Source organism: Notechis scutatus, chromosome 2 (assembly GCF_049901735.1).
Source record: "Notechis scutatus isolate UNSWTSFEM ecotype Mainland chromosome 2, rNotScu1.2, whole genome shotgun sequence".
Taxonomy (NCBI): Eukaryota; Metazoa; Chordata; class Lepidosauria; order Squamata; family Elapidae; genus Notechis; species Notechis scutatus.
This window is the reverse complement of record NC_142010.1, coordinates 22,676,538-22,692,359: the sequence shown is the minus strand read 5'-3', so window position 1 is coordinate 22,692,359 and position 15,822 is coordinate 22,676,538. Positions and strand designations below refer to the sequence as shown.

The following is a 15,822-nucleotide window of genomic DNA, read 5'->3' as shown; positions in this document are numbered from 1 at the left end:
AGGGCGTGCATAAAGCGCACCAACGTGCCTACCGTCCTTGTCCTATTGTTTCTCTTATTCTATTATTTTTCTTATATGTACCCATTTCATATATTCACAACTATGTATACACTTGTACTTATTATCTTGTAAACAATTGACAAATCAAATAAATAAATAAATAAATAAATAAATAAATAAAGTTGTTTATAGATGGATAAGATCTTATCTATAAGATCTTACAGATAAGATCATCTGTTGTAATTTAAGAGGAAACAAAAAGTTACTAAACTTGTTTTTATCCGTTAGTGTGAAGATTGTAAGTCACTTCTTTATGTATTTCTTTTCATAACTGTATTCTTTTATTTTTATTTTTCCTATTCTTCCCGTCTTGCCTTTGCCCTTTGCACTTTTTCGCTATTTTTCTTTCTTTGAGCTTGTATTTTTTTTTAATAGTGTAATCGTAATCTTTAATTAAAAAAATACTTTCCAAAAAAAGAAGGAAGAACAGCGGCCTCGCCTGTCGAATAGCAACGGATCAGAAAAACGGGATCGAATTTCAATTCCGCATTGTATTCTGCTATCGGGTCGGACCGGTTGCTGCACAGCACCCGAGGCAGATTGAGACTTTGTGTTACCAGCCCTCACCTAACAAGAACAGTTGCCATGGGAGCCCACTATGACGTCACGAAGGCGGAGGCGTTCCTTTGCTGCTCCTCCTCCTCCTCCTCTTCTGCACAGACTGCGAGCACACCATTCCCGGGCTCACGTGATCTTTCCTCGCGCCGCGGTAGCCCCCGCCTCCCTCCCTCCCTCCGAGTCACGTGGCTTTTGCGGCGTTACCGGTTTCCGGAAACACGTCACGGGGCGTGGGCCTGGCTCCTCCTGCGTCTTGCCCGTTCGGAACTTCGTTTCGAAACCAAAGCCAACCCAACCAACCGCGGGCCGGGGGGGGCGGGGGAGTCGCCGGGGGCCTGCAGCGGGAGGGGGCCGGTGAGTGACCCCTCCCTCGGGAACTGTCGGAGAGGGGAGGGGGGGAGAGCTCCGGCGAAGGAGGGGGGACTTGGGAATAAGAGGCGGAGGGCGGGGCCTGGGAGTCCGCGGAGAGGGGCCTTTAAACCGGGAGGTGTTTCTATGGGGACGAGGGGCGCTGGCTGCGGGGCTTCTGTGAGGGGGGGTGGGTGGGTGGGGAGGAGGCCCGGCGGGAAGAAGCCCTTTCCCCGCGTTTGGTTTGCCGGTTGTCACTTCAAAGGCGCTCAGCCTCTCTCGCGCGGCTGGTGGCCTGGTAATCCTCCTCCTCCTTCCTCCCTCAGTCCCCCCCGTCTCCTTTCGTGCATGCCGGCGGCTCAGCCTCGTGGACCCCGGCGCCAAATGGCGGGAGACTCTGCCGCTTTCTTCTCGTTGTCGGGTTAGAAGCGTCCCCTTTTTTTGCCCTTCGCGCTCCGGCGTTGCAATATAGCGCCTCAGCTGCAGGAGAAAAAGACTCTCTCTCTCTCTTTCTCTCTCTTTTTTTTGTTTTTGTTTGCGCATCCCGGCCAGAAAGCCGTAGCGGCCCCGCGAGAGGCGTCCTTCCTTCTGGGACAACCCTGACAGGTGCCGAGGAAGAGGAGGCCTTGGGACGAAAACGAGCGGCGCTCACGGTTCGTTTTGGGGATCAACGTCTCTACGAGCCAAAGGGGTAGGGAGCCCGGTTGGCAGCTATATCGGATGCTAATCGTCGGGGGAGGTAGGGAGGGAGATGTCAATCAGAATAGAGCAGGAAGGGACCTTGAGAGGTCTTCTAGTCCGACCCCCCCCACTGAAGATGCTGAAGTATCCGCTTTGAGTACCTTCCTTTGCCTCTTTGTTGGTGAAAGGAAGAGGTCGGATACCCAGGAGACCGTCCCACACCAACTTTTTGAGGAAACGTGTTTTGCAAGTGAAATCTTTGCCGATCTCAGACATCTACCTCTATCTCTGACGTCTTATTTTGGGCTTTAGAACCCCGTGGCTACAAAAAAAAAAAAAGAAAAGAAAAGGCGTTCCTCTGGGATTTTAGTTGTTGCTTGAGGTGGCATGATGTCCGTTGCTGTGTTCTAAAGATAGGGTTTTTATGTGAGGCAAATTCAACATATATCACGGCTATTGAGCTTCACTCCCCAGATGCCTTCTTCTTCCTTTATAAGTAATTGCACTGAAAATGGCAACTAATACTAATTTTGAATGAAAGGTTAAAAATAGAAAGTGCAGTAAATAAAGAAAACAAAAAATGTAGTAAAGAAAAAAATATATAAGGGAATGGCTTCCTCTTTTATCACAAGTAAGTTTTAGTAACTTATTACCTTATCTTAAAATACAACAAATCATTTCTTCCTTCTATAACCTATCTTATATTTTAAAAACATCCTTAAATCTTACTTACTTTCTGAGGACTAGAAAAAAATGTTTCAAAGATTTTTACAGTTTATTTTATAAGTTTCAATTAGCAAACTTATTTGTATTTATGTTTTGCTTCTTTCTAGTAAGCAACTTGGCTCATTGGAGAAAGTGATCTGGCTGTACTTGTTACATAAACATTTCCTGAATTCTGATGGCATATCATAATTTAGATTTCATAGATTGGTATATGAAAATATAACCTTTTCCTATTGTCTAATCATGTTTTTCAATGATGGAAAATGAAAAGTGGAAATGTATTTTGAAAATAAAATGGGCGCTCCCTGTTACATAAGTGTTAACACTTTTTTTCTGATTTAATTTGCAAAAATGATGGCTTTTCCCCCCCTATAATTTAGCTAGATGTCATAGACTATAAAAAACATTGGCTGGCAATTCTGGAAGTTTAGTTCTGACATGCAGGGAAAACACTATGTTAAGCCTGGATGTTAAGCTCACATTTATATGTTGGATCAATATTTGAAATTAAAAACCAGATGTCTGTTGTTGGTTCCCTTGAATATTGATTGGTTCCTTTATCTTATATTTCTTGGGGAAAGCATGGGTTGTCCCCAGGACTTCTGCTGGTAGTGCCACCTTTGGTTCAGGCAAAGATACATTTTCTGCATCCTGTGTTGTAGCTGTTGCCTTAAACATTTTATTAGTCTTTAGTCCCACACTCCTTGGGAATGGTTTGGACATATTAACCACAACATCCCACTAAATAGAAATGCCAGTGCGTTATTTCTTCTTGCTTAGTTTGGAATTGCATGTGCCATATCATTACTTCAGAAATTATAATGATCAGTTTAAACTGATAGGGACAACTAGTCAGTTATGTTAAAGGAGCGCGGAAAGAACTCAAAAATCAGTCCCTATTCACGTAGGAAATTCATAATTTGGTTCTTGTGGTTCTTGAGAAATTCTACATGAATTTGAATGGCATTTCCCAGGCTTCCTTTTTCTTTGTTATGCATAAAGAATGCAAAAATTGGGGGGAAATAACCTTTGAGGGCTCTTAGTAGCTATGTTCGCATAATATAAATGTAGAAAATAAAATAGATTATTTTGGGTTCATCTCATGGCTGCCTTTTCTCTTTGTTCTGAACAAATGCTGAAGATTGAAATTGAAAGTGACATTTGACAAATAGACTTCTGTGCTGTCTAAAGGGATACCTGTACTTTGCTGACAAGGAATGGGGCTAGACAAGTGTCTGCCTGGAGCTCAGCAAGAAGCCTGCATTGCCCACCTTAGCAAGCTGAGATTCTCTGGGTTTCAGAGATGTTTATGATGTGGTTCAGTCTCAAGCAGATATATATATTTAAGGTGCAGCTAACATATTAAGTACGTTCTATTACAATGGGGGGAAATAGTTGGGGATTGCTTTAAATAGACATCAAGGACTTTTTGTGGGATGTGTGTGTGTGTGTTTTTTTAGCCAGCTTCTGCTCCCATTCATAGCAACAATGTCCAGTGTAGAAACTAACTTGCATTCAGCTGCTCTGAGTTTAATACTATAATGGAAAGCTATCAGATGACAGCAAATTGGCTCATGATGTCTGAGGCACCCATTTGTTCTGTTGCATTCTCTCTTGAGATGATTTTCTATGTTGACTACTTTTGTGGGGGCTGTATTCCTACTCTGTCAAGTAAAATTCTCATCACAAAGTGCTTTTCTTTTGCAGTTATTTCTAAATCAAGCTAAGGCGTAAAATATTGCTTGCCTTAAGGAATATTGTCCTTACCACTCAGTGGTATTAAAACCCAAGCATAAGCATTCTGTGTTAGTTTCTGTTAAAAGCTTGTAGTTGTGGACCACATTGTTCATTTCTGTTCAGTTTTGGCTGCTTCACCTCAAAAGGAATGTAGGCTCAGAGAAGGGCAACTAAGATGATCAAGGGACCAGCTTGGAACAGCTTACCCATGAAGAAAGGTTGTGTCATTTGAGGATTTTTAGACTAGAAGAAGATGAATAAGAGAGGACATGATTGAGATTATGCATGGTGTAAATAAAATCAACAAGGAACAGCTATTTCTCCTCTGCCCAAAACAATAGAACCAGAGGTTGCCCAATGAAAGTCCTGGAATAATTAGAGCAGCCAAAAGGATTTTTTTTTTTTCTAAGACAATACTCAACAAATTTTGGAATTGTTTTTACCATGAGATGTGCTGCTAGCTACCAGTTTGGATGGCTTAAAAAAAAAAGGTTGGACAAATTCATGGGGATCAATGGCTACTAGTTTTGATGGCAGAGGAACTGCCTCTGAAGGCTAGGAGACTAGTGGGTTTCCATGTGTTGTTACCTGGCCACTGCTGGACTAGATGGCCAGGGGTTTGATCCACTTCTATGGTGTTTTTTTTTAAATTAAACTCAGTATAGCTTCTACTAGCTCAGGGTTTTTCCCTTTTAAAATTTGCCATACTAATCTGATAATCCTTCCATATGTCTCCAGGCATTTGTTCCTTGCCAGAAAGATTGACCACAAAGAATCGCCAAGATAGCTGGCTCGGGAAGAAAACGTCGCACCCCTGACCCAGAGTCTGTCACCGACCCCGGTGGGCTGTTTGTCTCCTCCAAACGGCTGAAAATGTCCAGCAGTGCCAGTGTCCCTGGTCAGAGGAGAACAGCTCGGGGAGTGGATGATGCAACTAATAAGAAGAAGCAAAAGGATCGGGCCAATCAGGAAAGTAAGGAAGGCGAGAAACCAGCTGGCAGTGACTCAAAGAAAGGTACAGATTTAAGCCATAGGTATCACTGCACTTATAAATTTAATGGCATGTATTACCGAGACCTGGCTGGAAGGGAGGGGTTGGCTCTTTCTAAAATGTGCCCGAGTGGCTTTCAGGTATGGCATCAGCTAAGACTCCTGGCTAGTTGTGGTGCTGATTGTCATCAAAGAGTCTCTTAAGGCTCTAGGGGCTGCTCCACAGGTTGCCGGATGGGAGATCCTGTTCATTAAGTTGGCCTCTTGGAATCAGTTGAGATTGTTGCTAGTCCTCTAGACTTCTATGGACTTTAATCTGACTTCTTTAGGTTGTGGTCATGGGCAGCTCAAGACTTCATGACTGCCATCACAACCATGGGCCTAATCCAGGTCCTCCAGAGCCCATCACAAGTATGATCTGGTTTCCTGCCCAAGCAATGGCAATATGATCTGGAATTGGGGGGACTTTTAGTGTCTCCCTTTGTCATGGTCAGATATGACCTGATTACTCGGGTTCTCCAGCACCATTACATACCTCAGGGAGGCAGTCTGTCCTCAGCACTGATGGACCCTGAGAGATTTCAGAGAAGGCTGACTAAAACTGCCCAGGGAGTATCATGCGAGTGGTTTCTAGTGGTGGTGAATTCCTTGGATAGGAGACTTGTTTCTTTGCCTCTTAAGGAGGCCTTGCTTTACCCCTCTTCAAGAAACCATCCTTGGAACCCACTACACAGGGCAACTTTTTTTTTAGTATCAAACCTTTCCCTTTTTAGGGAAGGTGATGGAGAAGGTGATCATGCAATAAGTTCAAAGACTGCAGAATGAAGCAGACTCCTTTTAGTCTGGATTTAGGACCGAGTATGGGATGGATGATATCTTTAGATGATCTTTGGCAGGAGCAGGATGGTGGTTATATAGCCATCTTCACTCTGGACTTCTCAGAAGGCTTTGATATAACTGACCATGATATCCTGGATGGGATCCAGGGATGGGGATTGGTGGTGCATTATTGTGCTGGTTCTTCTCCCTTTTCTAGAGTTGATATTAGTGGTGACTGGGGAAGAAAGATCCTGCCCTCAGCTCTGCTGGGTGGGGTTCCACAGGGTTTGGTGCTCTCTCCTCTCCTTTTCAACATCTACATGAAACCGCTAAGTAAGCTCATGCATCTCCATGAGCTGAGGCATCATCGGTATGATGATGAAATCCAGTTTTACATCTGCTCTTGGCAAATTAAGCATGGCTGTTGATGTTTATGGAGATTCGCAGTCATTCAGGTCACGGTTGTCCCAAAGGTGCTTTTTCAAAAGGCAACTGTTTTTCCTTGGAGTTTTACTTCTCATCCAAGAACTGAAGAAGCTTCTTGGATGAGAAGTGAAACGTCTTCAAGGAAAAAAACAAAGTCCAGTTGCCTTTTGAAAAAGCACTTTTGGGTTGCTGTTGATGTGTTATTTCTGTGCCTGCAATGAGGGAACAACAGGATTTCACTGAAACCCAGCAAGACTGAGTGACTCTGTGTTTTGGGGCTAAGGTTCTGGGACTCTGCCATCTTGGTAGTGGATGGAGTTGCACTGCCCCGTACAAACCTAGTGTGCATCTTGGGGGGAGGGGTTTCCTCCGGCATTCATCACTCCCCTGTCAAAGAGCATGTGGTAGTTGCACCCATTTATGGATCCGGAAGCTCTACTCACAGCAACTCATACTCTGGATGAACTACTATAATAGGCTCTACATAAGGCTGCCCTTGAAGAGTATTCAGAAGTTTCCTCAAAATGCAATGGTGTGGGCATATGTGTGGGTATATGTCCCTAGAGCAGCACATGTTGCATCTCTGCTTTGCGAACTGCTTTGGTCACCAGTTTACTTCTGGGTCAATTCAGGGTTCTAGTTTGGACTTTTAAAGCCCTTCATGACATGGGGCCAGATTCTTGGAGAAACCACTTCGTCCCAGTTACACCTGGCCACCCCATCAGCTTCAGCAGAATGGATGTGTTGTGGGTCCTGCCTGCGAAGGAGTTACCTCTGACAGGACCCAGTAGACGAGCCTTTTCTGCTGTGACGTAGCCCTGTGGAAGATCATATCTCCCCTATGGTGATATCGGCCCCGTCTATCAGCCTTCCGGACCTCCCTTAAAACTTGGTTGTGTCAACAGTCTTGGGGCTTGCATGGGAATGGTAATTTGATTAGATAGCACTATTATTTATACTCTGATGTTCTGTCTTAGCCTTTTATAATAATTTTGTGTATTTTTGACCATTTGTAAAATAGGTTTTGTTGTTGTTGTTGTTTTATATGCTGCCCAGAGTCATATTGCATGAGATAGGTATCCAAAAAAGAAGGGAGGGAAGGAGGGCTATTTACTAGTATTTATCATATTGAGCCAGTGGCTCAGAAAATACAAGAATACCTAGTGCTTTAGGGCTGGAAAGAATAGTTTTCATTTTCATTCCTCAGATATTACTACTACTTTTGCACATGTATAAAAACAAAGTTGCAATGGAATTTGTGTGTTTTATCTTAGGGTGATTTATGAGCCATCTATTATGACTTCATATGTGCAAACCAGACCATTTTCTAAACAAACTGGTAAAAAAAAATAGCCTGACTTATCACTGTCTGAAGCAGGTCAGAGTTTTTACAGAAAATCCAAGCATGTTGTTTCCTTTTTTTCAAAAAGTGAAGTTGGATTTCATGAAGAAAATATATACCATAGCATTACCATGAATTGATTGATCAAGAATCACTACATTGGTCACATCATTGCAAATGTGCAGCACACACTGGAATAAAAAGGAAATCACACTGAATCACTATTAAAAGTACCATTTAAGACAGACTTTCCAACCTAGTTATGACTGGTGCTGAGAATTCTGGAAATTAAAGCCTGCATATCTGGAGAGCACCTACATTAGAGTAACGGTGAAAAAAAATGTGTGAAAGAATCAGCTAGCTAATCTATGTTGTGTGAAATTGAATATGGAAATGTAGAAACAGAGGGAGGGTGCTAGAGGATGCTGTACTTGTAAAAAAACAACAACACAAATCCCCTCTTCCCTATGAAAGTTAATTTGGAGGAAAGATTTGCAAGTGGACGAGTGAGGCTGTTCCCCACTACATATGAATATTTTCCTCCATCTTGGTTTGTTTTTGCATTTTGTTTTGGGCAGTGGTCAGAGAAGGATCCACTTCCAAATGAAGCTGTGCACCACACCACCATTTCATAAGAATGTTTTAAGGGCATTATCGGAAATAGACCTTTTTTTTTTTTTTTTTTTTGAGCTAGCATCACAGCACGTTAGCGTCACAGTTAATTCACTTTAATTAAATAATCTTATTTTTCAAAACAAAACCAGGTGATCAGGAAGTCTGCCAGGGAAGGTATTGGATACTATGTAGGAAATGCACAATTTAGAGCAACTTTAGGTAAGAAACGAGATAAGTTTAGCAGGTATTAAACAGGTTTTTTTTTGCATCAAAGTAAGCAGCATCTAATGGGTCTCACTTCCTGGTAGACTACAGACATTCAGAAAACATGCAGCAGATCTAGAGGATTCTCTGCTCCACAGACTCTTGGTTCTTGTTATGAATGAATAGGTGGACATTTAGCCACAAGGGGTAGTTTGCTTTAGCTCAGTAGATTTTGACAATACTTTTTTTTTGCATAAAGAAATTTTACGGCAGATGGAGACTTTTAGTTTGGAAAGGAGGTCAGTAAGCAGAGACATAGAGCTTTAGATAGTCATTTATGGTATGGAAAATGAATTCACAAATGTTTCTTTTTCTGTCACAGTATTAGAACTCTGGGTTCTCTAGGAAAGCCAATGCGGAGAAATTCCATCAAATAAGATTACAGATTAGCTTTGGAGTCTGCAACTTACAACTCTGTGATGTTTTTTTCTGCTGCTTCCCTTCTGCTGCTAGAGGGGAAATTGATTTGAATCCTGGTAATATAGAGCAGACAACAAAATAGGATAAGAACAATGAGGTGAAAGGTTATGAGAAAGAAAATAAGATTTCAGTGATTGCAGCTGTACAGGTGAAAGACTTGAGTGGCACTCTAAGCCATAGTACATTTTTGTGTTTTCCCTATAATGTATAAAACCAGCTAATTGTAATTTATTCAGTAACCATGATTGACAAATCTTAGTAAGGTTTATACAAACCATCACTGTGGCCTTGGGGAAAAATGTTGCTGATATTCTCAAGTAGGCAAAAAGGGTTTGTTTAGAATGGATAAGACCTTGTGCAGGATAGTCGGTATTGCTAAGGAATTGGATCTGGAGTTTGCAGAAAGGTTCAGAGAGATACAGTTCAGGATGATTGGGATCGATCGTAGTGGAAAGTTTAACTTTTTAAGCTTGATTTTATACTTGTAGGCTTGATAAATGTTTTAAAATGAAAGTTGGATTCCTGTTAAATTGGTACAACCATTGTGAGGGAAGAAAGCTTTGTCCTTAATGAATAGAAAAGAATGCTAGGTAGACTAAATGTACTGTCATCCTCTTTGCTCTTTGTGGACTTCCTTCACAGTTATGTGTTAAAAAACAGATGAGTGATTGTACTGTCTTTGCTCTTTATGAAACTGCAGCTTTTAGCAGGATGGTGGAATAATTGCAGAGGAGGCAGGAGTTACTGGTAGAGACTACAGTCCTGCCAAAGAAGCCTGCTCTGTGATCTCCATAAATGCTTGTATCAGCCATCCAGAGAGACATGTTTCAAAGTGTATCTTTGTATCATGTTGCAGACACTTTTCATGCATGCGTTGATTAAGAGGGAGGCGAGGTTAAATTATTTCATTAAGGTGTTGGTTTTATAATGTGACATAACATCTAACATTTGTTGCCATAGGTCAGATAACCAGCAAACGTGAAAATTCCTTAAGGCAGAGATGTGGCCTTCCACGCAAGGCTGGATTAAAACTCATAGCATTACTCCTTATTAACCGTACAGGTAGTCCTTGACATATGACTGTAATGGAGTCTACCCACCATTACAGTCATATGTCATGACTGTCGTAAGTTTTGCAACGTTTTTTGCAGCAGTCATTAAATGAATGTGATGGTGAACTCATTGTTGCTATGCTATGGTTTTGCCGAAAACTGGAAATAACTTTTGGTTTTCAGCAAAATTGTTGTAACACATGGTCACATGACTGCAGGACACTGCATGATGGGGGGAGAGGGAATGTTGGAACTTCAAAACCTAGGTAGCTTGATCGGTCATAAGCCAAGGACTACCTATATCCCTGCAACTGATAAGAAATTTAATCCATAACAAGCGAGAAGACCACAGAGTCGTCACCCTTGGTTTTAAGTCCTGTCTGGTTTGTTAAATTTTTCTCTGTGTTGCTTTCTTTACCTCCCTCTTGATCTGTGCAGGTCCCTTATTCAGGCAGTTCTGTGAAAGTATTCTGGTTAAAATGTAAATTGTAATGTATGAATGCCCAGCTTCAAAGTTAGAAAAATCCTTTGTTCACATGCTTCGTAGCAAAACAGCACACCTCTGCATTTGTTTGATCACCAGAGACTATTGCTAGCCTGAATCTGGTAGAGCCCCATTGGCACAGGGAATCTGTGGATGGTAAGTCAGAAGAATGCATAACTAATTGAAGCTCCAGCCACCTACTTTGTTTTCATGTGTTTTCTTATTTCTCTGACATAAGGATTAATTTCCTAACAATCTCTAGAAAATTAACAGCCTGGCAAAAGATGCATGAAAAAGAAATGGGAATTTGTAATCATAAACATAAAGCTTTGTTCCTGCTTGATTAAAGTGGGGACAAACCTATTACTGGTTCCTGTGAGCTATGGAAAAGCATGCTGTAAAACCAGCTAAGGGCAAGGGGTCATGAATCCACAAGAGAATCTGAACCCTCTGTTTTCACAACCATGGATTATTTCTCAGGGTATATTATTGAGGGGATCTCTTGTCTTTGTCAAAGCTTGGGTGTGATTGAATCAGGATGCCATACTTTCTTAACAGATTCCATCTTCACATGATTTGAGCCAATGGCTAAGTAAATATTTAGTATTTTGGGTCAGTGTTCGAAGTGTTTTACGTACATAATTTCTATAACCCCCAAAGTCCTGTCTGGTGTTGACCTCTAGCAGTCCCTTCCAGCTAGCAGGGCATTGGAAACTGGAAAGGAACAGTCAACATGACTAGAAACCTATCATGCACTCTGGCACAAAGGAGGTAGTATTTGCTGTCATTGCCATGATTCCTAGAAAAGCCACCTAAAGGCATGACCGTGACCAGTAGCCAATCAAATATGAGATAAAATTAGGAAAGTGATTTTCTAAAGACATCTAGTAAATTTGTAGCTGTTCTGTGAGATGGACTGCAAAGTTTCATAAGGGTTGCTTGACCATTTGAGTTGCAATAATTCCAGTAGATGGTTTATGTAGTTCCCATTTTAACATTCTGTGTGGCAATATTAATTATTGATCAAAATGCACCTTGTGTACCATGTTACTAACTATCTAGAGTCTGTGTTTTGTTTTCCCCATTTTGGGAAGTTAGCTGTTAATTATCACTTACAGATGAGAGATTGATGTTGTCTGTTTCCTAGACCTGCAGCTGGAGTGGAAGCAGAATGCTGATGAGGTTATTGTGAAACTGAATTTGGGCAGCAGGAACCCAAAAGTTGAAGAAATGGATTCGTCTTTCACAGACACCAATTGTGTCATCAAGTTACCTGGTATTAATGCAGACTTTCCTTCCATATTCATAGAGTTCTTAATTAGCATGCAAAGAAGAAATAGTTTCTCCTTTAAAAAAATTACTTTTTAGATTCTGTTTTTGTTCACCAGCAGAAATGAATATAAAATCCTTTGCCAAAGAAGGCAAAATGGGAGAGCAGTTTAATGCACTTGATGTAGGGTCATGCAAAGAACCTGGGACTCCCAACTCTCCCAGAGAGAGAAAGGCCATCACTTAGCTCTTCCTGCAATGTATGACTAAAGTTTAGATATAATGAGTTATGAAAAATCAGCTAACCAGCAGGAAATATATTGTCAAGGAAAATAAGCAGTTGTGAAAAGGAGCGTTTACAACTTTTCTGAATAATATTTTTTTATTACGTTGCACACCACAGTGGTACCTTGGTACTCAACTCTTTGGAAACTCATTGAATTTGGTACTCAATGCATTTTGATGTAAACATTTTGTCCCAATACTCATTGTTTGCTTAGTACTCAACACACAAGCTGGAACTTGTTGGTGTCAGCTGCCTTGTGATTCACTATGTTGTTCCTCATGGGAAAATTTTGTTTGGTACTCATAACTTTTGGCACTTATCATGCTTCCTGGAACCAATTAAGGATGAGTACCAAGGTTCCACTGTATATGTGCCAGGGATATTGATATCTGGTTAGAACAGTGGCATATAACCTGAAGCCCTTGGACTCCATCTGTTCTCTGAAACCTGCAATTGCAGCCAACTTGTGACTTTTAATATGATAGAAGAGGGAAGTGGAAATTATTCATATGAGTTGATTGATTATATGCCATCAGGTTGCTATTGATTTTTAGCAACCACATGGATAGATTTTCTCTAGAAGGATCTGTTCCAATCTGATTCTTCAGATCCTCTAATAATGCACGCATCACTACAGTTACTGAATTCATGTATTTGTCAGCGGTCATCCTCTTTTTCTTTCTCTTTTCACCTTTCCCATCATTATACATTTCTCCAGAAAGCTAGGTCTTTGTATAATGTGCCTGAAGAATGATAAAGTGTTTATATTAATGTTAATTTAATTAAATGCAGTTTTTATCCTGGCCCCATTTACTTGTCTTTTTCCTCATGATTCAAAAGACAATATAGCCCTCAGCTTGACAAAGAAGAAAACTTCAATTTTTTTAAAAAAACACCTTTTTTGGTGCAGAAAAAACTGGAGTGATGATAAATCAAGGTTTTATTGTATCCCATCTTATTAAGTATCTTTAAATTTTAAATCTTAGGAGACATAACGTATTTTAGTCTTTTAGCTGCTGTTTCATAGCTGAATTCTTAAAATAAATACCTTTTTTTAAAAAAATCCATCATAGCAAATAAAGATCAGACATCTAAAGTCCCCGGAAGAAGCTGACACATAATAATCATCAAGCATTCTAGAAACATAATTATGATTGTACATGATTTGAAAAACAAAACACAACTTCTCTATGTAACCTAGCAGTTTAGCAGGCTCTTGTGAAGCTTAGATTTCCATTCATTAAAATAGTATGCTGCTAAGGCACAAAAATAAGCCTTCATGATGCTCATTATTTTTGCTATTAACACATGTTCAGCACAGAGAAAGTAACAACTTGTCAATGTTCAAAGAAGAAATTTTACTTGGCTCAATTGTTAGTGTCCTTCAGAAGTTCCAGTTAACCTTTCACTCCCTTACAATATAAATTAATAGCGTTTGCCATAATATAGCAGCGAAGCGTCTACTCTTTGCAGAGGTTCCTTTCCAATGCGAAATGACCCAACGGAGAAAGGTTTTAAAGCTTGTATTTCACGAGGAGAGCAAGGCACCATCCTATTTATTTCAGAATAAGTGTGATTTCATACAGCATCTCATCAGGTCACGTGCTAGCCAAGTACTGTCTTGCCCTGCAGTGGTGCCATGCTGTGGTACACGTTCCTTATTCCTTAATCATCAAAGAAGAATCTTATGCCCTTGTCTCCTCCTTCAGATGGCCGTCAGTGGAGCTGTGAATTCTACGAGGAGATAGAAAGTTCCTGCACCAAAGTCCAGTTCAAGAAAGGCAATATCTTACAGTTGGTGCTGCCTAAGAAGATCCCATTGCACAACTGGGCTTCACTTTGGGTAAGCATCCCTTTTCTGATATTTTCTTCATGCATTCCTGAGACCTTGAACTCTAGCAAGATTGGGTCAAATCATCTCTGGCCTCTTCTAGAGATCCATCGCTTGCTTTCAGGTTCAGTGGTCTCTAAAGTCATTCTCTGATTAGCTGGAGTTTATATGTTTTTTGTAAGCGTGACGAAGTTAACCTGATAGGAACTTGTTGCTTATTCACTATATTTCTCTTGGATTTGATTTATTGCCCCCCACCCCCCACCCCCAGAAACGCCACAAAGAGGGTTCAAGAGAACATCCAAAGAGGATTGCATGTAAGGAGAATGGCAAAGAGAAGGCCCTTTCTGCTGGGGAAACGTCTGAAGAACCCCTGCTTGATAGTACTGTGGAACTAATCAGAAGCAAACGAGACCCTCTTAACCCAAAGCGAATTTTGGGGAAAAATGACACTGTGGGAGGGAGGAACCTTCTCAACCCAAGACTGCACACTGGCCCTGGTACCAAGGCAGTGTGTATCAAAGCCAGTTTGTCTGAGGAGGAAAGGAACAGCAGAAGCATGGGGAACCCTGGGCTATCTGGAATAATTGATCATCAGAGGACTGACCGAGTTGCTGAGGGGGCTTCCCAATTGGACTTAAAGGTAAGAAACAAGGGGGTGAGTTATGCTGATTTTTGACTCAGGGTTGAGATCCAAAGTTTATCCTTTTTCCTATACATCAAAAAGACATTGAGACTGCTTGCTGGTCAGAGGAAATGGTTTCCTATAGCAAGGAAAAATGGGGATACTTATTAAACCTGCAAACCAGCATCTCATGGTGGATTTAGGTTGTTAATATTGCTTAACTTGGAGAGCAGAAATACTGTTAGGCTATTGGCAATTTTCATAGCTCTTCTGCCAACAAGGCTTCTTTTTATATTGGGAGAACATAGATTGGAAATTACCGTAGCCCAGATTTTCTATTTGATCTTGAAGAGAATTTCAAACTTGCCTCCTCACTTCAATAATATTTAATTGCTCTGTGGAGTTTTGTCATCTTGCTTGTCCGGATAGGCTTTATATAAACTTTGCTGTGCTGCTGCAGCTCTGCTTAAGAGAAGGAGGAGTAAGACCCAGTTTGATAGTTCCATCAAAGGAAAGCAAATCAGACAAATGGGGGCGGGGGCGGAGTTATATTCCTAGGTATTTGATTTCAACTCCCTGTATGCACAACCGTAGCTTCTATATGTCATCTCACAATGTTGGGTGCAACTTCCAGTGTCCATTTAGAAATTGCTGCTGATTCGTAATTTTCAAGGGTGATACCAAGTGAAGCGTCTCTGGAGTTGTGCCTGACTCTTGCTCACGTCACAGTACTTGGCAAGAGTGTAAAAGAGGTTCACAATTATTTTCTTCCAGAGTGGGTGTAGGGTTTTGTTGGGGGAGTGGCTTTCCGGTACTAATATTTCCTTACACCTCCAATCTGTAATCCCTGCAACCTTTTAAGCCAACCAGTAAGAGTGTTTGTTTTTATTTCTTAACTGCCCATCTCCCTCAAATAAATAACTAAATATACAGACAGTTGTCATATTAAATGTGTTCAATTAATGAAAATAATGTTAGATAAAATTTAATTTTCCTTAGCATTACCACTCAAAGGTTAAATACAGCTTCACCACCACCACCAAAAGAAAGCAAACCTTGCCGCTACTGCACAAACTTTTGTTTGATATTTTGTAGCTAGTAGGCATGTTTGGGGTTTTGAAAGCTTAGGGAGATAGTACAATATAGCCAGTGATTGGACAGACATGTTAACAGAATTACCGCTTTCATGGGCCCAGCCATTCCCCAAACACCCAGAAAAGCAAAATGATGATAAATAACTTGCCCAATAATCTGAAGGTAAGGTAGGGAGAGGTACACACAGCCATTCC

At 41.0% G+C, this 15,822-nt stretch overlaps 1 protein-coding gene across 9 annotated transcripts in view; it reads left to right on the top strand.

The window, feature by feature from the left end:
* Window positions 1-862: 862 nt before the first annotated feature.
* USP19 (ubiquitin specific peptidase 19) overlaps window positions 863-15,822 on the top strand; it is a 42,422-nt gene continuing 27,462 nt past the window's right edge. For 3 of the 9 annotated variants that reach the window (XM_087954426.1, XM_087954425.1, XM_026682663.2), the window contains exons 1-5: window positions 4,853-5,125; window positions 10,622-10,678; window positions 11,670-11,798; window positions 13,787-13,920; window positions 14,180-14,551. In XM_087954426.1, coding sequence (XP_087810552.1) covers window positions 4,984-5,125; window positions 10,622-10,678; window positions 11,670-11,798; window positions 13,787-13,920; window positions 14,180-14,551 — 834 coding nt within the window. In that variant the 5' untranslated portion in view covers window positions 4,853-4,983. Of the gene's footprint in view, window positions 977-1,514; window positions 1,658-4,848; window positions 5,126-10,621; window positions 10,679-11,669; window positions 11,799-13,786; window positions 13,921-14,179; window positions 14,552-15,822 lie in introns of those variants that run through there. The other 6 variants (XM_087954428.1, XM_087954427.1, XM_026682666.2 and 3 more) reach the window with 5 other exon arrangements.